Source organism: Aspergillus uvarum, assembly GCF_003184745.1.
Source record: "Aspergillus uvarum CBS 121591 unplaced genomic scaffold BO82scaffold_32, whole genome shotgun sequence".
Classification (NCBI taxonomy): Eukaryota; Fungi; Ascomycota; class Eurotiomycetes; order Eurotiales; family Aspergillaceae; genus Aspergillus; species Aspergillus uvarum.
Window position 1 is genome coordinate 130,980 of NW_020291329.1, and position 20,564 is coordinate 151,543.

The following is a 20,564-nucleotide window of genomic DNA, read 5'->3' on the forward strand; positions in this document are numbered from 1 at the left end:
GTACATGCAAGCCAAATCACAATATCCACTGATCAAACACAATCCCCGGCTCCACGCTTCCCCAGAAGTCCATCTCGTCCCCAAGTAAGCCCAACCCATCGGATATTAAATCCGGCAAATCACCTATCTCCGAGGGAGCGAACGGCGCGCTCGACAGCCCCGATTCCAACACCTCATCCAAGATCTGCAAGAGGACTTTACTCGTCCGCTCGCACAGCAGTCCGTGCACTTTGTCTGTCTTCGCGATGGATTCCAGGTGTGACAGGAAGACGCCGAGGTCGCGGATTAGCGCCGCCCGTGATCCTGCATAGGGAAGCGGCTGGCCCGTGCGGCTCTGGGTCTGCAGTGCTTTCACGAGCACACTGGCGCTGGGAAAGCCGTAGAGCAGGATCTGTGGACACGGTAACAGCCAGTCACCTAGATGTGAAGGCTTTTTGCCAAAGAGCGTGTCTTACAGCCAAAATGAAATCACGACGCAAGTCCACCGTGGCAACCTCCCCGTATGTTCCTAGCGTCAACACCGTCGAGAGGATCTGCGCGCTGACCTTCAGCAGTGGGCCTTGTGCTTGATTGTCTTCGCGTAGAAGCAGCCTCTGCACGAGGAAGTCGTCGTACAGGTGCGTCAGAAGGGTGACCGTCAGCATGAGGCGCGCGCTGACGGAGAGGGTGTCCGGCTCTCTCCATGCGGTTGCGGGGGTTCGTAGGTGCTTCGGCAGTGAGGACCAGGTTTTTCTGGAGCGGAAGGAGATGTTCCTAGGTCTGGGTTAATATCTCGATTGTGTGTTTAGAAGGCCGAGGGGCTACCTCAATTGTGCGGCGGTGTCGGCGCTGGGTGGGCGGAGAGACAGTTCGAGAATCTCCTCGCGCAGTGTGCTGAGCTCGAACCGTACGCGGATCCAGGATGCTCGCTGGAAAACCGGGGGCTCTTGGAGGTTCCATCCGCTTACGTCCAGCGTCCTGGTGATTAGTTGCAGGTGTGCGTTGTCAACCGTCAGTATCTCGTCTGCGAGGTCCAGTGGGGGCTTGCAGTCGGAATGGCGGATGGAGATACGCGGGGGTCGGCCGAGGAAGGTGGCAACCGTTTTGTCGAGCTGGTACGCAGCGGCGAATATTCGTCGTCGAGTTTCGGCGAGGAATATCGGGAGATCTTTGGATTCGCGGTGGAGGCCGAGCTCAAACAGGGTAGTGGAGAGCTCGCCAAGTCGGTGCCCTGTTGTAGAACCTATGCAGGGTCCATTCGTCAGCTTTCCATTCCTAAGCCAGATTCTGGGTTAGCGCACTTGTATCGCCATGCAGCAAGCCAGACAGAAGTAAGCTCTCGTGTTATAACCACACTGTCAGATCATTGGTCGGCGTAAGGAGTCGACAGACTTGAAGGACCGTGTCACACATTGTCATCATTCTTCGAGGGAAACGAGCCTGGTAGTCTGGACCGAAATGTCTGGACACCTTGCTGTGAGCCAGCGCGAAACAGCTGGCTTTGCCGGCGATGGCACCAATAATGGCGATTATCTCGAGTCGAAGCTGGCGACTGGTGAACAACTCATGGAATCCACTACCCTCTGTTGTCGGTGGAATCGTCAAGCGCTTGCTGGTGTTGTTGAGAACGGACGTGGCCGTTGTTGTGTCCCCTAGTAAGGAGGCTAATACGTTCAGGATAAACGGGGCGGGTATGGCGGCCGACTGGCTGAGTCGGTAATACTCCTGCACTAAATGCTCGATAATGGGCAGATCTTTCAGCCAGCGGAGGATCTCGGCCACTTAGTGCGCCCAGTAGGCGGGCAGTGCTTCTGCAGCCTGGGTCTGGGTGGGCATGGGCGGCTGCTTGTCGGTATCCCGAGCCTCTGCAAACGCATCGAGAAAGCTGGTCGGTCCCAGATACCCTGCAGGCAGGGGTGTTTCAATCGCAGGGTTACACGCAGACGCTTTGCACGGTGACGATTCTCGATCCGGCCCTTCGACCGCGATTGCGTCTGTCCTAGCTTCGTGTCGGTCCTGTAGCCTTGTTTCACTGTCAATGAGAGCTTTGATCAAGGTTGCAAAGCATCACTCACTCCTGTGCATTTCCACCGCTTGAAATGCTCCTTCTCACGTCTTTTCTCTCCGACTTGCGCGTCAAAGGAGCGGGATGATAGAAGCATTGTGTTGCCGTATCCCGTTGGATGCAGCGCGAGCACACAGGGATTCCATGGTTGCAGCGTACCTTGTCCTTCCGGCAAGGCTCACACGAAGCAAACTTGCCATTTCGTCGTCGAACGTTCTTGCCTACTCCTGCCATGGTGTCTGGATCGGTGTTCTGATTCACTGCGAGGGCCAGATCTGACGTGTGGTATCTAGTTGGCGTGCGTTCTTCGGAGATGCAGGACTGACATGGAGCCGATGGTACGGAACCATGCGAGGGGTGGAGCCCCTGTCTACTCTTCGAGGTTCCCCAGCCACCACAGCCTGTAATATCATGAGGTCTGCATCCTGTGGCACTTTGGGCGTGCCATTGTCATGAATGTTTACTTGTCAAGCTTATCGTTGTTCCCCTCCATTGGTCCGTAACCGGTTAGCCTTCGGGACTCGGCGTTCGGAGTCCGGAATTGAGCCTCAGGCATTGGAGTATGTGCCTGAGGCACTCACTCATTGGCCTCGCTGCAAAGGACCTTGGGAGTCAGCACAGAAGTATAAGATGACAGGAGCTGGTCAGCTATAGCTCAGTTATCATTTGACTCTATATGGCTGAGTCTCCCGGTCCCGACATCTTGCGCTCTCAGTCACTTTCTAAAAAGATTCACTGTGACTTTACATAGTTGCAACTGCTATAAATTTACCAGTAAGTCAATATACCCTTTCTGCATCTCGATTCCATGATTCCTTGAGACATAAAGCCCAATGCTGACTCTTCTCGTTTCTAGATACTGGCAGCCATGTCAATGGAGCGACTCTCCGTCGTCCCTCGGCGCGAGCTAAGTCACACTGCGTGCAGTACTGAACGGTCAATCACCGAGTCTAGACCAACTCTTCCATATCCCGTGTCACCATGATCAATCGACATGGGCGTGGCTTGGTCATCTAACCTGGTTCTTTAAGCATGGCAGGTCGTACCTTATCCCGGTGCCAGAGCCAGGGCTGCTGGGGCGGTATTACCGGGGAATGCTGAGGGGCATTCGGTGTCTCGGTGTCTGCTCCGAAGCGGGGTGGAGATCGTCATATAAAGCTGGCAGCTGAGGTTGGAGCTGCAACTGCCCCTCAGCTCTCAACACACCAATTGATCTTCTCCTCCCAACTCAACTATTCAATCTTTTGGCACTATGACTCTCACCGGAAGCTGCCTCTGCGGCAATATCACCTACACCGCTGAGAGTACGTTCACCCCAAACCAAACAGGACCGTGAGCTAACTGAGTTTTCCGCAGCCGATGAGTACCTGAAAGCGCTCTGCCACTGCACTGACTGTCAGAAGGTGCGTCCAGACGAAATCGCATACGGGTCATTAGGCAGGCTGAACTAATCTCCTCCAGTGGACCGGTGGCGCCTTCACCTCCAACGCAGTCGTTCCCCGCGAGAGCTTCAAAGTCACCAAAGGTACAGCGCAGACAGACTCCAGTCACAGTCCTTCAATCATTCCTAACGCTCACAGGAACACCCTCCTCATATGACGTTGTTGGTGCCAGCGGAAAGATCAACAAGCACTTCTTCTGTCCGACCTGTGGATCCAGCTTGTACACTGAGCTCGAAGTCATGGCCGATAAGACCGTGATCAAGGCGGGTACTTTGGACAACGGCGACACCAACCTGGGTGGGAAGGTGGATATTGAGTTCTACGTCAAGGATCGACCCTCGTATCTGGCTGCTGTAGAGGGCGCCAAGCAGGAGCCGCGCTTTGGTTAAGCGGTCGGTAAGTCGAGTTGTTCATGCTATACGAAGTTTTGAAGTTATCAGAATGAATACTCATGACGTCTATTCGATTATGAACTACAAAATTCAAGCATGCTAATATAGCTAGGCTCTGCAAAAGAATATTTAATGTATGAATTTATTCTAACTCTAGTGTAGGCTACTCTAGAGCAGCAGCAATTCTGCTGAAAGCCAAGTCCAGGAACTCCACTGGATGCGTAAAAACAATCCTGAACCACCCATCCTTCTCTGACCCAAACAACGTACCGCTGGCGAGGAATACCCTCTTCTGCAGTAGCCGCTGCATCACCTTCTCGCCCACTACGCTTCCCGCCCCTTCAGGATGTAGCTCCACATACCGCTTCCCGAGGTTTACCCACAAGAAAAACGCAGCATTGCAGCCAGGCGCATACTCGATGCCCAGCTCCTTGAGGCGGTGCGTCGCATACGCATACGTTGTAGACAGCTTCTCTTGATTCCTAGCAATGTACTTCTCCGTGAAGTCGACATCCTCGAGGAGTAGTGACGCTAGGTGATCGGCCGTCCCGGAAGTATACGAGTATAGTGAGATTCCGCCCAGAGCCGTGTGAACTTCCTGGTTGAACTGGGAGATGATCACCCCCATTCGAAGCCCGTTAGCGCCAAAGTCCTTACTCAGGCCCCAGAGCACATGGACGAGGGTGGGGTCGATGATGTCGGTGAGGTCGATGGAGAGGGCGGATTCAAACGCTACTGGTGCCGGGACCTGATCGACAGTGTTCTCCCACACGGATAACGCGTAGATTTCGTCGCTGATGAAGTGCATCTGGTACTTCTGGCAGAGTCGCATCAGTGCGATCAGCACATGACGTGGGTAGCACCGTCCCAGCGGGTTGTGCGGGTGACAGAGCATCAGCGCCTTGACCTTGCGGCCAGTGTCGGTCTGGAATCGCAGGAGAGCCTGCTCATACTTATCGACGGCCTCGAGGCTGAACGGGTCGCAGTCGTCGAAGGCGACCTGCACCACCGACGCGCCGAACCGGAGCGAGAGGTCGGGAATGAAGGTCCCGTAGAATGGACGGCCGAGGAGAATCCCTTCCCCGGGGTCAGCAAAGCTCCAGGCGACGTGTTCGATGGCCGGGGAGACCCCGTTGGTAACGACGAGGTGATCGGCCGTCACGGGCATGACGGGGCTGAAATGCCGGTTGATGAACGCAGCCATCGCGCGACGGAGTCGCACAGAACCGCCGCCGCCATCGTTGTAGGTGAGGTATTTGGCTGGAAGCTCGAGGGCGCGGTTCAGGTGTTCCAACAGCGTCTCGTGCATCAGCGAGTTCTCTGCTACGCCGACGTTGACGTAACCATTCGGGTTGGTCGTCTCGCACCAGACATCTTTCATCACGTCCCATATGACGTTGTTGCTGGCCTTCTGGATCACATCCTGCGCCCTATGGGACATCGCTGATGTTGGGGGTGTTGTTGAGGCCATGGCGGTGTGGTCTGGTACGTCTGGGGTTGTAGCAGGTTGTAAGGACGAGGAGAGCCCCGGATCTAGTGACTGTATTAGAGGTCTTCAAGACAGCCGATGACTCGCATCAACACAGCTGGCAGGACCCGTGCGTCCAATCAAATGCTTATCACTGCTATAATATGTAGGCAAGGCCCGTATCACTGAAGAGGAGCAGTCCGTGTCGGATTCAAGAACCGGTATTGAGTCACATCTTATCGACGGATTTCTGCAGGGCGCAGACTCAGGTTCGGTCGGTAAGGCGCGGGACCAGAGTTGGAGATTTGGAGCAGCAGAAGTTGGTAGGTTATGCCAAGGCGATATGTGGGGATGTTGGAGACGGAGTGGATTTTGTGCGTGGAAACATCTTTGAGAGCCTGGTTTATAAACTTGGATGTCCAAGTGAGATGGTTGCGTGAGGAGGGATTTGACCAGCAGAAGAGTCTCAAGCATGAAGTTTGTGATGTTATCTATCGACGAGATATAGTGGGCGGGTGGAGCGGACGATGCAGGAGACGGGGTAGGGAGATTGAAATGGTCACCATTGGCTACTAGAGAATTAGTTTGCTTTAGATTAAGCAGAGTAGCCAGGTTCACAGCGCAGGTGGTGATGATGGAATATATACGTAGCTGAAAAACAAGCTTTCAACAATTGGGACGATGGCGCATCTGGGAGCGCGTCAGACTGAAGTACCAACTTCGGCCATTAATCTGAAGGTGGCCGGTTCAAGCCCGGCTCGTCCCATTCTGTTTTTACCTTTTTATTTGCATCCACTTGCTCAAGTTTTGACCGCAAAATCATCTCGTTTTTTTTGCCTCTTCGTCTTCAAAATTGATTAGAGCTAGCTTTTTAGGACTTAGAAGTGTCAGTCACTAGATAAGAAAATGCTTTGAGAAGCTAGTTATCCTATTCCTCGAGGTTTTCTATCGTAGCCAGAACATTCGACGGGAAATATATTTGCACTGCTAGTTTCCACCACTACTACCGAGGAACGCAGCATAGTAACTTCCAGAACCAGCAGAAAAAATTTACAAAGCAAACCAAATCAAACCAAACCAAGATACACACCGTCTTGACCCTGGATATTCTATATCGATTGCTGAACAGTCGCGATGCACCTGCCGCCTGGTTGAATTCCGCCCTTGAAATGGTACCGCGGATGCAGCAACCACTGCGCACGGTCGGTTGACCGTGGACGCCCAGCGCCGTCTTACCTGTACTCCTTCATATCCTCTCTAAATCTAACCTCCAGCTTACTTCTTCTCTCAAGCACTTGAAGCGACCCTCATAGTATGATCCATCTTGCCCCCCATGTGTCCACAATCTCCCTGGCTTCATCCACCAGACCCAGGTCCAGCAACAACTGCACCGTGCCGCGAAAGGCCGAGTCCACGGCCGATGAAAGCCACGCATGCGTATAAGCCGTATGTTCCCCAATAAAGATTGTCTTGGACTCAGTCTGATAAATTGCTGGCAGGAATTTTTCTTGCTGATCGCCAAGGGGAGATGCCCATGCCCCACCTGTGAACTCATCGTTTTCCCAGCACAGACGCTCGTATACTCCTATCAGACCAGAAATCAGTCATCTTCATATCAATGCCAAGATTCAACCCACATACCGGTGAACTCTTCATCCGCAACTTTCCCATGAAGGTGAACCATGCCCCGCTGCGCCAGAGCGACGTGATTTGCCTCTCCCAGCGCAGACATCGTCCGGGCTATATTACCAGTCGTGAAGGAAGCTAGAACCACCGCCGGGCCGGTGCTATTCACTTGATACGGGGGATAGCACATATCGCCGATACCAGGATATATGTCCTCACGGGCGCAGCCTCGGTATTGCGCATTCTTGCCGTCTTCCCAGAATCGTGTGCGGTATTGCAGCGCAACTTTACATGATTGTGTGAAATGCAGCTGATGAATGGCTCTTCCAAGGAGCTCGGGGTATTCCGGCAACTCCCAGGCACGCACCATACTGAACGGAGCAGCGATAACGGCAAAGTCGTATTGTTCTGCCACGGTTTCCGAGTCGTTTGGATCATCGCGCCAAGATAACGAGATTTTGTTTGTCGATACGTCGTGGCTCAACCCACTGATTCGACGGCCCAGCGTGATCTTATCTGTTACATGAGGTGTGAATGCTTTGGGTAGCGACTCGAAACCTTTGTCCAGAGTTTCCCAGCTGGAGGCAGCGAAATACTTGTTCCAGTATAGGCTCTCCCAGATAGGTGTGTCTTCCCGGTCGGCGATGTAATCAATTATCTGATCCTTCGGGCTCAGGAGCTGGCGCAGGTATGCGCCTTCAGACCAGTGCGTACTTCCTGCAGCCAATGCAGCCTTGTGGGCTTGAAACATCTTGTCAGCTAGGAACTCGGTATACCTCTGTTGATCGCCTTCATCCAGGTCTTTCAGCGTATGGCTCGGCCCGTCCTCTTCATCAGTAATCACGTCGAAAGGAAGGAACTCCATCTTTAACTCCGGGTGGTGGTCGGCATTGAGTCGATTGAGCCTGTCAATAAGACTGATCACTAGTCGGTGATCTTCAAACGGCAGAACCTCGGTGGTGCCGGTGTATCTGATTTTGGTGGGCAGTCGCATGGGGCCCATGTCAAAATATTGATAATCCTCGGGCGAGGTGCCATTGAGGTAGCTGGTTCGGATTCGCCCCCCTAGACGCTGGGAGGCCTCATGGATATGCCAGTTGTGCAGTCCGACTGAGCTCAGCAAATAACTGGTCAGAAGCCCCGCGATGCCTGCGCCCACGATGGCGATACTGGAATTCTTCGCTGCAGCGCTATCCACCACCGCCTTGGCGTGGAATCGCGATCGGGTGTATTCGACCGCATTGAACCAGATTACAGAGTCCTTGTCAATCTGAGACTCCTCTTGAGGATGATCTGGCGCTTGTTCCAAAGAAATAGGCGGCGACCGACCGACCACGGCGCAGCCGTGAAAGGCTAGCAGACATTGTGATTCCTGTGCATTGGAGGGTACGAACCATACAAGCCGATCTGGGTGCTCCGTACTATGCACCTCGAAGCTTCCCACTATTTGAGTTGCCTCGGCTGCTTGTTCTAAATCACAGTCTCCATAAACGATATGGAGTTTGCCTGCAAAGCTCTCATGCGCGAAATTGAGTTGGATGTTTTGAACAGACCCAGTCTCGACAAGGTAAGGCCCGAGAAATTGAATCAAGCTCGCGTCTGAGTGACCTTTGTGTGCCTTTGCCCGACCGAGTGGGAATTGCAGGCCTTGGGTGAGATCCAGGCCTGGGAGGAGAAAAAGAGACAATAAACTGATTCTCATCTTGAAAGTATACTTAAGAAGGAAAACAGTTCCAGGCTACTATAATGATGTCCTACTCTTGGAGTACAACACAGGCTGATCTCAACTCTTTATGTTTTGACCGTTGATAACTTTTTAGGTTACTTGAGCCGTTGCACCCATTACCACAACGTCATTCCGTCAACAAACACATTCCATACAGCCAATCAAGCTCCCTATGTCGGCTACATTTACTCCTACTTGCATCGAGCTCCATGCTCTGCGTTTCTCTGTTACTGAATATGTGGTAGGGAGTGGTGACCCTCATGGCAAATCTTAACTCTATTCTATCGGTGATGCATGAATTGGTGGCGATCGCCTCCGAGTCGTCTGGGTCGGTGGCACAGTATGGCTTAATCTAGGACTAACTTCAGGCAACACCGGTTTGTGAAGCCCAGAACCGACCAATGGAGTTATTTTCCCGCAGGACCAGGCGAGAATGCACCGGACCTTTCGCCTTTTGAGTTACGTGCTGCGACGTACTGCGGGTGTTTCTAAATTGGGAAGACGCATGATGCGCACTGATAATATTTCGCTATAGTGGGTGATCAGGTGCGATACTATTAGTCCACAACGTCAACAACACTTCCGTCTCTTCTACTGCGCAAGAATAGCAGCGCTGATTTTCTCAGCTAGCATGTCTGTATAAGGGATTAGCACGATTCATGTATGGCCCTTGATGCGATAATAACTGACAGACTGTGCTAGTGGGGTGACCAGGAGGCAGAATAGGGAATGCACTCGCGTCAACCACACGCAGTCCCTGGACGCCGTGAACTCGTGCTTCACTGTCAACAACTGCCATGGGATCCTCCCGAGGCCCCATTTTACATGTACAGGATGCATGCCACACCGTGATGACAGAGTTGCGAATGGCGTCAAGAATCTCCTCGTCGGTTGTCACGTTTGCTCCGGGATAGTACTCTGGGCCCGTGATGATCGACTGCAGGGCATCACTAGCCCAGATTTCTCTTGTTCGCTTGAAGATGGCCAACGCAACATCGATATCTGTCTGGCTTGTGAGCCAGTTCGGATTGACCACCGGCAGATCCTCAGTGGAGTTCGAGATGAGGGTGATATTTCCGCGAGATGTTGGCGCCACGAGAGCTCCGACGATGGAGGCGTATTGTCGTCCATCTTTGGGCTGACCCTCTGCGGGATTGCTGTAGTTGCCAACATGCGCGTCGAATGCAATATACTGCCCCTTCGTCAGCAATCCATAGATCAAAATTCCCCCCCATGGGGTGACCATACTTCAGCCTGTGGCCAGTCGTCAGGAAAGTTGCTCAATTCTTCTTGTGTTTTGGCGGAAAACTCGGCCTGATAGGAAGCCGGGAGATTCTCCCAGCCGAGACAATTGGGAGCATAGGTCATGGGTCCTTCGTGAGAAGTCTGGTATCTCAGGATCTGTTCAGTCATGTAGCTTGTATCGGTGTAGAGCTTGGTCAGTGTGTCAACGGCGACCGGGTAGGATTGAGCAAAAAAGACATGGTCCCACATATTCTGACCGACGCCAGGCAGATCTACAAGCACAGGGATATCCAGACTCTCCAGCTGATCGCGAGCTCCAATGCCGGACACCATGAGGATCTGGGGTGAGTTGAATGCTCCAGCAGACACAATGATCTCCCTCGCTGCCGACGCCGTCCAAACCTTTCCATCCTTTTCAACCTCTACACCCTGCGCATTAAGCTGGTCATTAAACAAGATGCGCCGTGCCAGAGATCGAGTGCAGACAGTCAAAAACTGCTCTTCATCAGCAAGACCTAGAAGAAAGTCCGAACTGCTACGGCGCTCGTCCAACGGCGAAATCTCAGCGGCAGAATATTGCGTTCCCATCAGACTGCCACTGACGAAGTCATTGGTTTCAGCTATCCCAGATTCCTCGAAGCCCAATTTCAACCAGGTAGAAAACGGCGACCTGAAATTGGTGTAAGAGATCTGAATCGAGCCCTCGACGGGGTTCTCGGATGAGAAAGCACTGGCATTCCAGTGAATAGACGTGTTCTGCAAGCCTTTGTCTGGATTGGGGGGTGTGAAGTGGAAGGTTCTCTCGAAGAAGGGTAAGATCTCGTCCCATTCATAACTGGGGTCTTGGACGGCTTCTGCCCAAGCGTGATACGTCGACTTGGTACCTCTGTCGTCCGTTGTTAACAATCCTGCATAAGTGTAAGGATCGACATGTGACTGACCGCTGGTATAGCATGGCATTCATCGCCGACCTATAAGCCCACATTAGCTCAGCTGACCGCGACACGGGGATTTCCATCTTACGAGCCGCCGAGAGTTTTGCCCCGTGCATAGTGCAGCTGACGGTTGTTCGCCCCAGGCTGAGGGGTAGTGATCACGCCCCAATCGACGCGGGGATCAATCGTGTCAGGGCTCCCTCCAGTTACGGCCCCAAACATGAGGGGGATAGTCAGGTTCGCATTGTCGAGCTCATAGATCCCGCCGGCCTCGACGATCAAGACGCTGTGACCAGCCTGCGACAGCCGAGCGCCGACCACGTTTCCCGCCGTGCCACCTCCGATGACGATGTAGTCGTAGACCCCATCCTCACCACAGGCACCTGAAACAGGGCTGACCAGCACCAGCACCAGCAGCAGCGGCAGCAGGTGAGCAAAAACGGCAACTAGCAGCAGCATGTTGTGCCCGATTTGAAAAGCCGTACAGTACGCCGCCCGGTATGCGGGAAAAATCCAAGGAAGGGTCTTCCTGGTGGTCATCCCCTGCCCCCTTTCTTATACTGCTGCTTTGAGCCACACACGGATTCGGGATTTGGACGAGTCACATTCCGAAGCAGGGTTCCTCGCCCTGCAATAATGCCTGCCCTACATGCGACCTGCCGCCGCCGATCCCTGGGTTCCCTTCCGAGACGGGGCTCGACGGCAGTCGATCAATTCTTTCTGTTCAGGTGGATCCAGTTGCCTTGCTTGCTGGCTGCCACTAGTACAATGGGGTAGAGACACAACATGGCGACGCTCAGCTGAGATCTAATCAAGAACTTGGATCTAGTGTCAACTGCATTTTCATGGACACATGATCAATGAATTAGCGCAGTAAGCGTGGGGTTTTGGGTGCTAGTTTCATGTCCGCACTTGATTTCTGCATTTATTGTCGTTCTTTGGTGATCAGTGCTTGAAAGTACGGTGTGGTAGAAACGCAGATATTCTTATGCTAATTTCTATAGTCATCGCTGATACGTGCAAGCATGCAGTGCGCCAAGGAATTCAAGCAAGAAACCTTGTTTACCCATTATGTTTCTACCAACTCCCAACGTACATAAGACAATCTCGACAACCAACACCAAACTTGGAACGAACCTAACTTACAGCGTAATACTTTGCACTCACACAAATGATCATAGCTGGTCTGCAAGAACTTACTCCTTCTTTCTCGAAAAGGCGACAAATACAACCACAGCAAACACGAGCGACAGAATGCCTGAGCATTGTAAGAGCACGACAGCTAGCATATTTTCTCCCCAGAGAAAGACTCACCATAGATAAAGTTCAAATCCAGATACCCGATCTTATCGACCAACAGGCCCGACACAATCGGGCCCAGGAACATGCCGATCGTCCAGCCCATCCACGCGATGGACTGGGCGCGGGAGTGGCCGCCGTGGGGGCCGAAGATGCCCGGATGCTTGGCTTCGAGTTCGTTGATGGTGACTATACCCGTTCCCAGACAGACTAGGTCAGTGAACTCAACTTCTATATCGCAACGCTCGCGGGGGTGATTCGGGCCAGAACTTACGTGTAGCTTCTAGGAACCCCACACCGTTCAGCGCCGAGAAAAAACACCCGATGACCACCACGGCCGCGGTGTAGAGCGCTTTTCCCGTTTGTGAATCGCCGCTCGCCCACGGAAACCGCCCGTCTCCGGGAACCCCTAGCACCCAGAGGCACGGGGTCAGCAGCAGGAACCCCAGCGTCGTGGGCAGGCGCGTGCCCACGCGGTCCTTCAGCCACCCGCACACAGGCGTCAGGAGGATCCCGGGGACTTGCAGCCCGACGAATAGCAGCCCCGCCGGTAGACTGCCCCAGCCGAAGATGTCGCGGATGTGCAGTGGCAGGGTGGTGTCGAAGCTGGCGACGAGCATTGCGTAAAATGTGTAGGCGGTCATCGCGGCGGTGAAGCGTGGTTGACGGAGGAGGTAGCGGTAGTATTGGAGGCCGGCTTGTTCGGGGATCTGTGTCGCGGCCGGGTTTGTGTTGGGCAGCGAGGTGGGTTGCTGGTGATGCCATGAGTCGGTGGGGAGCGTGCGCGGTAGTAAGGGCGCGCGTTCGGGGTCGGAGTTGGAGGTGAGGTGTGAGCGTTGCTTGTGCGACGCTGTCGTGTGCAGTCAGTATATGAGAGGAGAGGCGAGGAGGTGAGCAGGGAGTTGAGCGGTCTGACCTGTTGATTCGTCGGGGTTGCGCTCGATCATTAGCAAGCGCAGGGCTGCGTCGACAACGAGGACCGCGAAGGCGCTGCTCCATGCCACCCAATAGCCTCCTCTCTCTAAGAGGATCCCGGAGAGAACGGGTCCCGCGGAGGTTCCGACGGCAACGGTCACGCTCAACACTGACATAACTTTGCCGAAGTTGTGCGCTGGGAAGGTCCGGCCGATGACCGCCAAGCCTCCGATCCACATGCAGTTGTCGGCAATGGCTTGGAAGAAGCGTGCGACGAAGATGACAGTTACTGTTGTGATTAGCTGGTTGTAAGGCATCTAGTAAGGGCTCTAGGGAGCCAAAAGATCAGGATGGAGGAGGTTGAGACGTACTGCTACGTGCAAGTGCAACACTGACTGTACACAGTGTCGCCAGAGCCACGGAGAAGAAGAGAAAGATCGTCTTAGCACCCCAGCGATCTGCGAGCGTGCCGATGACAGGGCTGGACACGGCAGACGTCAAGGCCGTTTCTGCCAATACGAGGAACGTCACATTCTGCGTCTTCGTTTTGTCGAGGCCAATGCGCTCTTCTAGCATGTAAGGGAGGAGGGGGATGATAAAGCTCCAGAGGAACATGCCTGATTATTGGAGATCAAATTCCGTGCCTCTCTGAAGGGCCGCGCAATGGTTCGCGGCATAAGGGAACTCACTCCGCATGATCCCTCCGGCTACTGTAGCTAGGATGAAGTTTTCAGAGGACCTCCATCGGTATCCCCATTGGGTCGCCCGAGACCTGAATCCAGTCATTATTCAATTAAAGCTGCGATAATGATCCGTAAGATTCGAGTGCCGAGTCTACCTTGGGATTTATAGCAACATGGAAGCTACTTTTCAGAAGCTGATATCACTGGATATGCTCGGTTGGATATGTCCTTCCTTCTGATCGGCTACCATCCATCAGCTCCTGTGCGACGTCGAAGGCCTTTGCGGTGGGAGACATCAGGGATAGTCGTGACGATCGAGGCCCTTCGTTTGACCAAACGGGCAAGATACAAGAGTCCTCGATCTAGACCTGCTGGCGTTGACAGGCACAGAAGCCTATATTATGCTCGACGTTCCACAAGTATAGTACACCACGACTGATTGGGTGGTTTCAACCAAAGTAGGCTAACAGAAGGTGACCTCAGACAACAGGCTCCTTTCGTCACAGCTCCGCTTGAAGCGGCGTGCAGCGGGGATAAAAGGCATCACAGTAGGACAACCTGCCGAGCCGATAGTCATATCCGTGACTTGGAATGCCGAGAATTATATCAAGACCGGAACTCCTCTTGTTTTGCTCACAGATTCTCCAGGGGGAAGGGGCCGTTTGACGTCACAAAGAATTGAGCAGCTGACTGTGAAAACGAGCAAACGAACAAATCAAGTCACGGAGTCACGCAATAAGCATCAAGAAGCACACCACATTAAGATGATCCATGAAGTTCATAGTTCATACTCATCAAGGGGACTGTTTCCCCTCCTGCCACGTTGGGATGCCCCTACATTCCTCGCCACGGAGTATTGCTCTTGCGACGCCAATCGCGTACCTCAGAGACCTTCCTCGAAACCTCCCATAGCGTCAGCTGGCATTATGATGTCACATCCTGGAGTAGAGAATATCGTCCGAGTACCAGGTTCAGCATCGTGCGTAGTATAAAATGCGGTGTTCAAGATACCCGTGGTTGTTATCCAAGTCAGTCGTCTTGCGCATTCGCATGCAGTCAATATCCTGTTGAAGCAGTCAAACTATTTCCACCATGATTCTCTCTTTATATCCCGAGCCCGCGAGCATGAGTACGCTTGTGGAGCCCTGTCCGCATCTGACATATCTCCACCACTGTCTTAACCTGGCCAAGCTGTCACCGCCGCGCCCCGCCCTCTTCCGGGCCGGAGCAGTTCTGGTTTCGCGAAAACTCGTCCGGGGAACCGACAACGAGCTGTACAACGACGACCGACTTCTTTCGTCAGGTCATACGATGGAGCTGGTGAAGAGACCCCATGCGGAGCAAGCCTGTCTTTCCAACTACGCTGCCGTCCACGGAGTGCCAGACAATGAAGTCGGGGACGTCCTACCCTCCGAGCCGGATCGGTCCTTGATCATGTACATGAGTTTTGAGCCTTGCGTGGAGCACGAGGGAAGTGACATGTCCTGCGTGCGGAAAATCATTGAAACGAGAAAGGGGGGTCGAAAAGGCATTGAGAAGGTTTATTTCGGCTCGCTGTCGCCGTGCTCGAAAAGCAATAAGTCATCGGCACGTCAGATGCTCGGAGAGGCTGGCATTGAGTGGCAACTGGTCGAGGGGCTGGAACAAGAGATACTTTCGGTTGCAAGGGAAGGGTGTGTGAATCAAGGAAAGTTTTGAAAGTTTTGAGGTTGCGGTCTCTTGTTACTCAGCCGTACATTGGAGATGACTCTAGAGATATGCCTCTTTGTTTGTATTGTTTGTGTGATAGATGTATCCAGTTAGTCGGTCACATGATATATTAGTCAGTCGGCTGTCTGGATAAGTTCTATCCCGGACCCACGAACGGGTTCTTCAATTCTCTTACCACAATAATATCATTGAAACAGGTTCGAAACCTATTGCAAGAGAAGCCTTAACGGCATTTGAATTGGTACAGTAGCATCCTTTGGGATGATTCGCACTACTTGCGGAGACTTATGCCTTTTGGGTAAGTGATCGACCACTGTTCCTGTTCTTCAACCTCATTCTCCACTCTGAGCTCCACAAGCTTAAACACTTTATGCTGCAGATTGTGGATTCACCGGTCCCCAGACATGGAGACATGACGACGCTTCTTATCTCCATCATCTAGCCTTGGTCCTGCCACCACTATCATACTATCTCCGAGATCTTCACCATCGGACCTGACGCGGCGTTCCGTCCCTCAGCCGACTTGACCTGCGTCAATGGTCGTAAGAACTTCACAAGCATAAAATTAAGGTAAAGTCTGTGGAAACACCCGGTGGAACTGCTTACGTTGCCCAAGGCGGGGTCTAGATGCTTGGTTGTTTGCGAAAAGGTACGGCTTCATATAAAAACTCGCCGTAACCCGCCCAAAACTTCGATTCTCCATTCTCACCACACTCCTTCTCTTCGTTCTCTACTGCTCAGTCGTTCATTCATCATGGCCAAGTACCTCTCCTTGGCCATCTCAGCTGCGGCTCTAGCCCAGGCTGTCAGCCTGGAAGATGTCTGTACTTCCGCCTACGCCAAGGCGGCGATTCCCTCCACCGGTCTGGCCCAGGGGGTGGTCACCAACCCCTCCAGCGTCACCGCAGCCCCGGTCTACAATGAATCCACCGCTGGATCCAACTACTATCCTGCCGGCACCTACAACTACTGCAACATCACCATGACCTACTCCCACGCGGGTAAGGACGACGAGGTTCTGCTGCAGTTCTGGATGCCCTCCCCCGAGGACTTCCAGAACCGCTGGCTCTCGACCGGTGGCTTCGGGTTCGCTATCAACGTCGCCACCAACGTCCCCGCTGGTCTGCCCTACGGTGCCGTCGCTGGCCGCACCGATGGAGGGTTTGGCAGCTTTGACAATGAATTTTCGTCTGTCTACCCTCTTGTGAACGGCACCGCCAACTACGATGCCCTGTACATGTTCGGCTACCAGGCCCACCACGAGATGTCCTCCATCGGCAAGTCGTTCACCAAGAACTTCTTCAACATGACCGACAAGCTCTACTCCTACTACCAAGGTTGCTCTGAGGGTGGTCGCGAGGGTTGGAGCCAGCTTCAGCGCTTCCCTGAAGAATGGAGCGGTGCTGTCATTGGTGCCCCGGCCATTCGCTACGGTCAACAACAGGTCAACCATCTTGTGCCACAGGTCGTCCAGCAGACCCTGGGATACTACCCCCCCAACTGCGAAATGTCTGAGCTGGTGACGCAGATTATCGACGGGTGCGACGCTCTGGATGGTCGCAAAGACGGAGTCATCTCGCGCAGCGACCTCTGCAAGTTGAACTTCGACCTCAAGTCCACTATAGGAAAGCCGTACTCGTGCGCAGCCAGCACCAGCATGGGCGTCTCGACTCCTGCGCAGAACGGCACCATCACCGCTGAGGGTGTCCGCGTCGCGCAGACCATTCTTGACGGATTGAAGGACTCTGAGGGTCGCCAGGCCTACTTCTGGTACCAGATTGGATCCGAGTTCACCGACGCGGAGACCAGCTACGACGCCACCACCAAGACATACGGCCCCGAGATTTCTGAACTGGGCGGTGAGTGGGTTACTCACGGTCTGCAGCTGCTGGACCTCGACAACCTGTCCAACCTCGACAACGTGACCTACGATGTGCTCCGCGACTGGATGCTGGAGGGCCTGCAGCGGTACGAGGACGTGCTGCAGACGACCTGGCCCGACCTGTCGCGCTTCCAGGCTGCTGGTGGAAAGGTTATTCACTATCACGGTGAATCTGATAACTCCATTCCCGCGTCTTCGTCGGTCCGCTACTTCGAGTCCGTTCGCAACACCATGTTCCCCAACTCGACTTACACCTACGATGAGTCGATCAAGGCGATCAACGAGTTCTACCGCCTGTACCTTGTGCCCGGTGCCTCGCACTGCAACACCAACTCGCTGCAGCCCAATGGCCCCTACCCTCAGGACTCGCTCGGTGACCTCATGAGATGGGTAGAGAAGGGGGTCGACCCAGTCACGCTGAACGGTACCGTGCTCACTGGCGACTACACCGGCGAGCACCAGAAAATCTGCTCGTGGCCTCTTCGTCCCTTGTGGAAGAACAACGGCACCACTCTGGAGTGTGTCGAGGACAAGGCGTCGATCCAGACCTTCCTTTACGAGCTAGATGCTTACAACATTACTATCTACTAATCAGTCTTCTCGATCACCTTGTCGATCGAGGTGACATGCCTGTACACTAGTTAGTTCTCTTCTCTGATCTGTGCAGATCATCGTCTACTTAGACTGGATATGACTTAATTACCATCAGTGTCCTGTATCCTAGTAACTGAAAGTTGGCTGCTAAATTGGTTTTATAGATACATCTATGTAAACATTTATAGTAATTAGACAGCGAATGAGATTGTGCTCAAACGTAATACAATTCTCCATATGGAGAGCTAATCACGTTAGGCTATCATGAATTGAGGTAGTCTCCACCGCGGAGACAAGTTGCACGACATCGTCTGGACTAGAAGGTCTCGACATAGGTCATCAAGCACGTTGTGGAGATGATAACAATTTCCGAGGCGATTTGAGGCCGTGCGAGGACTACCTTAAATTTTTGACGTCATGACCGTTGATGGGAGACACGGCAAACACGCGTCAGTCTAACCCAGTTTGGAAAAAGGCGGGTCGACCGTCCGCTTGCGCGGTTGGTATCAGCAAACCATGGATAGCTTCATCCACGTCTCCGACCGGAAAAGTACTAGGCTGCAAGTGTTCCTTAATACCGCCTTCGCAGTCTGGGAGTATTTTCACTGGATTGAACAATAAGTCTGATATTCGAGCATGAATATTCTTCAGCTCGAAAGAACTATCTCAGCTCTATGGACACACGCCGCATAAAATATTTACAAAATGACATCCACTACCACCAGGCAAACGCCTTACACGCATTTATAGTTCTTGCTATTAAGATGCACCAGGCCCATGTCGATGAAGCCCTCGAAGTTCCAGTAATCCGTCTGGTTACCCTGTCCGCTCACGGTCCCATTTCCATAGAACTTGGCCGTCCAGTACGAAGAGCCTTGGGTGTGCCGGTGGAAGGCATGCAGGCCGGTGTTAAGATTGCGTTCCCGCAGGGCGAACGTGTTGTTGGAGCCAGCCTGAATGGCCCATTCGCCGACGAAGACGGGGAACTTGCCGTCGCCCGCGACGGCCTTGGCTCGGGTGCAGATGTCTTTCGCCAGGGTGACGGACGTGGCATTTGTATCGTCGAACCAGTAGTTGTGGGAATCGAAGACGATGTTGGCATCGGTGGAGAAGTTGCCGGACCAGAATCTCTCCCCCTTGAAGCTGTCCTGCAGCATGACGGGGATGCTGGGGTTCACGGCGGCGACGTGGTCGATCACGGCTTGATAGTATTTCAAGAGCCAGGCCGCTGCCTCATCCGTCAGCGCAGCGGGGGTACCGAAGACAGAGAAGTCCCTGTTATCGACGGCTTCGTTGGCGGGTTCCAGACTGTAAGATTCGGGGTGACCGGAGGTCTGAATGTAGTCGATCACAGCATCGACTGCTTGCAGAGAGTAGTCGAAATTGGTTTGGTTGTACCACCAGCCGTAGTGGCCAGTGGCCTCGCCGATCGTCAAGCCATTGGTACCTCCCGGCAGTCCATGAATGTCGACAACGATGTGCATGCCATATTTCTCAATAGCATAAGTGGCGATCTCAGACAGATACTTGGTCTGGTTGCCCGAGTAGAGCTGGGATCCGGGGTAATGAATCCATGCAGCGTAGGTAGTAGGGATTCGCAGTGCAGTGATCCCGACACTAGCAAGCTTGTCGACATCGGCGGTGGTGATCCAAGTGGCATAGTGCTCCTCGAAGACAGGTCCGCATTGTTGACCCAAGTTCTCGCAGAAGCCCCATTCATCTGAAGCCCCTCCAGCATACTGAGCCCACCATGCGCTGTTGATGGTGGACTCCTGCACCAACCATCCGCCGAGGTTGGCTCCGTGGGCTTTGAACTGTCTCCAGTTGACGTAGCTGGAGCTTTTGCGGGAGGCTGTAGGAGCCCCTAGTGCTGTTGGAAGGGCCAAAGCCGCAAGGGCAAGTCCAAACTTCCCCATGATGTAAATGCGGGTGCTACTGAGAGTAATAGCTTGCTGAAAATGGATCCAGGCTGTCTGGCTCTCCATGTCGGACAGCGAAGCAGCGCAATTTATGCTGCGAGCACAGGCTCCATCGACGCGAATCCACAGTCCGAACCCTCAGCCATCGCTCCGTTAATTCTCTTGGGATTTCCGTGGTGACAGAGAGGATTGCTTGCTAAGAAACTAGCAAGCTCGCCAAGTCCAGCGAGGAATTCCTTCAGCCTTTCGCCGGGTGCCGACCCGTGATGTCGTTGGTAATGGATCGACAGTAGACGGATGTCCCGTATTGACCGGAAAGTCCGACTTGTCATGATTCCTGCAGCAACACGAAGATTAGACAACGATTGGAATTGTAGATTGGAGGTGGAGCTAGGTTGGATCACACACTAACAGACTGCCAGAAGGGCTGCATGTGGTCATAACTCCATGCAATGGTCCACGAGGACAGACCAGGTTTCCCCGTGGGGAAGCGGGAATGAACGAGCGGGAGAACCTCGGAAGAGAAAACCGGCAGTTGGTGTCGAGCGGTGACTAAGGGATTTCTGACTCAGGCAGTGGAAAGTGCCAAGACCCAAAGCGGTCTAGACTAGTTTCACCTGTGACGGGGTTTTGGGGGTCTTTCGGGGTCAATTCACGCGAGTTTCTCGACGCTCTCCCCTCTTT

General features: G+C 53.4%; 9 protein-coding genes and 1 non-coding gene across 10 annotated transcripts; 4 read left to right on the top strand and 6 right to left on the bottom strand.

Annotated features, from left to right (window-relative positions):
- Nucleotides 1-16: 16 nt before the first annotated feature.
- Nucleotides 17-2,278, bottom strand: BO82DRAFT_365431 (fungal specific transcription factor domain-containing protein; the record flags this gene model as incomplete). The annotated part of the gene is made up of 6 exons (XM_025637003.1): nt 17-391; nt 456-753; nt 805-1,266; nt 1,391-1,760; nt 1,883-2,024; nt 2,204-2,278. 6 exons carry the CDS (start codon nt 2,276-2,278, stop codon nt 17-19), a joined length of 1,722 nt encoding a protein of 573 aa, XP_025491180.1.
- A 1,018-nt stretch (nt 2,279-3,296) lies between these two features.
- BO82DRAFT_285072 (GFA family protein) lies at nt 3,297-3,875 on the top strand (the record flags this gene model as incomplete). The annotated part of the gene is made up of 4 exons (XM_025631483.1): nt 3,297-3,348; nt 3,401-3,447; nt 3,506-3,569; nt 3,625-3,875. 4 exons carry the CDS (start codon nt 3,297-3,299, stop codon nt 3,873-3,875), a joined length of 414 nt encoding a protein of 137 aa, XP_025491181.1.
- Nucleotides 3,876-4,041: 166 nt separating this feature from the next.
- BO82DRAFT_375150 (putative aminotransferase) lies at nt 4,042-5,319 on the bottom strand (the record flags this gene model as incomplete). Its single annotated transcript, XM_025637463.1, has 1 exon — nt 4,042-5,319. The coding sequence occupies one exon, from the start codon at nt 5,317-5,319 to the stop codon at nt 4,042-4,044; it is 1,278 nt and encodes a 425-aa protein (XP_025491182.1).
- Nucleotides 5,320-6,021: 702 nt separating this feature from the next.
- On the top strand, nt 6,022-6,112 carry BO82DRAFT_t196. Its single transcript has one exon. It is a non-coding gene; the product is annotated as a tRNA-Phe (tRNA).
- A 188-nt stretch (nt 6,113-6,300) lies between these two features.
- On the bottom strand, nt 6,301-8,706 carry BO82DRAFT_354973 (flavin monoamine oxidase family protein). Its single transcript, XM_025635323.1, has 2 exons — nt 6,988-8,706; nt 6,301-6,931 (listed from the first exon to the last, which is right to left on the bottom strand). Exons 1-2 carry the CDS (start codon nt 8,672-8,674, stop codon nt 6,654-6,656), a joined length of 1,965 nt encoding a protein of 654 aa, XP_025491183.1. The 5' UTR covers nt 8,675-8,706; the 3' UTR covers nt 6,301-6,653.
- Nucleotides 8,707-9,320: 614 nt separating this feature from the next.
- BO82DRAFT_285294 (GMC family oxidoreductase) lies at nt 9,321-11,337 on the bottom strand (the record flags this gene model as incomplete). The annotated part of the gene is made up of 4 exons (XM_025631492.1): nt 9,321-9,890; nt 9,947-10,829; nt 10,885-10,914; nt 10,967-11,337. 4 exons carry the CDS (start codon nt 11,335-11,337, stop codon nt 9,321-9,323), a joined length of 1,854 nt encoding a protein of 617 aa, XP_025491184.1.
- Nucleotides 11,338-12,074: 737 nt separating this feature from the next.
- On the bottom strand, nt 12,075-13,878 carry BO82DRAFT_383993 (MFS transporter; the record flags this gene model as incomplete). Its single annotated transcript, XM_025638065.1, has 6 exons — nt 12,075-12,136; nt 12,193-12,366; nt 12,452-13,027; nt 13,094-13,381; nt 13,464-13,709; nt 13,782-13,878. The coding sequence occupies 6 exons, from the start codon at nt 13,876-13,878 to the stop codon at nt 12,075-12,077; spliced, it is 1,443 nt and encodes a 480-aa protein (XP_025491185.1).
- A 954-nt stretch (nt 13,879-14,832) lies between these two features.
- Nucleotides 14,833-15,652, top strand: BO82DRAFT_354978 (putative DRAP deaminase). Its single transcript, XM_025635324.1, has one exon. The coding sequence runs from the start codon at nt 14,868-14,870 to the stop codon at nt 15,471-15,473; it is 606 nt and encodes a 201-aa protein (XP_025491186.1). The 5' UTR covers nt 14,833-14,867; the 3' UTR covers nt 15,474-15,652.
- Nucleotides 15,653-16,239: 587 nt separating this feature from the next.
- On the top strand, nt 16,240-17,958 carry BO82DRAFT_375154 (tannase and feruloyl esterase; the record flags this gene model as incomplete). The annotated part of the gene is made up of 1 exon (XM_025637464.1): nt 16,240-17,958. The coding sequence occupies one exon, from the start codon at nt 16,240-16,242 to the stop codon at nt 17,956-17,958; it is 1,719 nt and encodes a 572-aa protein (XP_025491187.1).
- A 624-nt stretch (nt 17,959-18,582) lies between these two features.
- BO82DRAFT_354980 (putative glucan 1,3-beta-glucosidase precursor) lies at nt 18,583-20,354 on the bottom strand. Its single transcript, XM_025635325.1, has 2 exons — nt 20,289-20,354; nt 18,583-20,217 (listed from the first exon to the last, which is right to left on the bottom strand). The coding sequence occupies exon 2, from the start codon at nt 19,875-19,877 to the stop codon at nt 18,696-18,698; it is 1,182 nt and encodes a 393-aa protein (XP_025491188.1). The 5' UTR covers nt 19,878-20,217; nt 20,289-20,354; the 3' UTR covers nt 18,583-18,695.
- Nucleotides 20,355-20,564: the final 210 nt, after the last annotated feature.

Bases quoted from the DNA above. Each gene is read 5' to 3' on its own strand.
- BO82DRAFT_354978 (XM_025635324.1), top strand. From the start codon at position 14,868: ATGATTCTCTCTTTATATCCCGAGCCCGCGAGCATGAGTACGCTTGTG.
- BO82DRAFT_354973 (XM_025635323.1), bottom strand. From the start codon at position 8,674: ATGAGAATCAGTTTATTGTCTCTTTTTCTCCTCCCAGGCCTGGATCTC. The intron at 6,932-6,987 runs GTATGTGGGTTG...CTGGTCTGATAG, and splicing joins TGCGGATGAAGAGTTCACCG to GAGTATACGAGCGTCTGTGC.
- BO82DRAFT_354980 (XM_025635325.1), bottom strand. From the start codon at position 19,877: ATGGGGAAGTTTGGACTTGCCCTTGCGGCTTTGGCCCTTCCAACAGCA.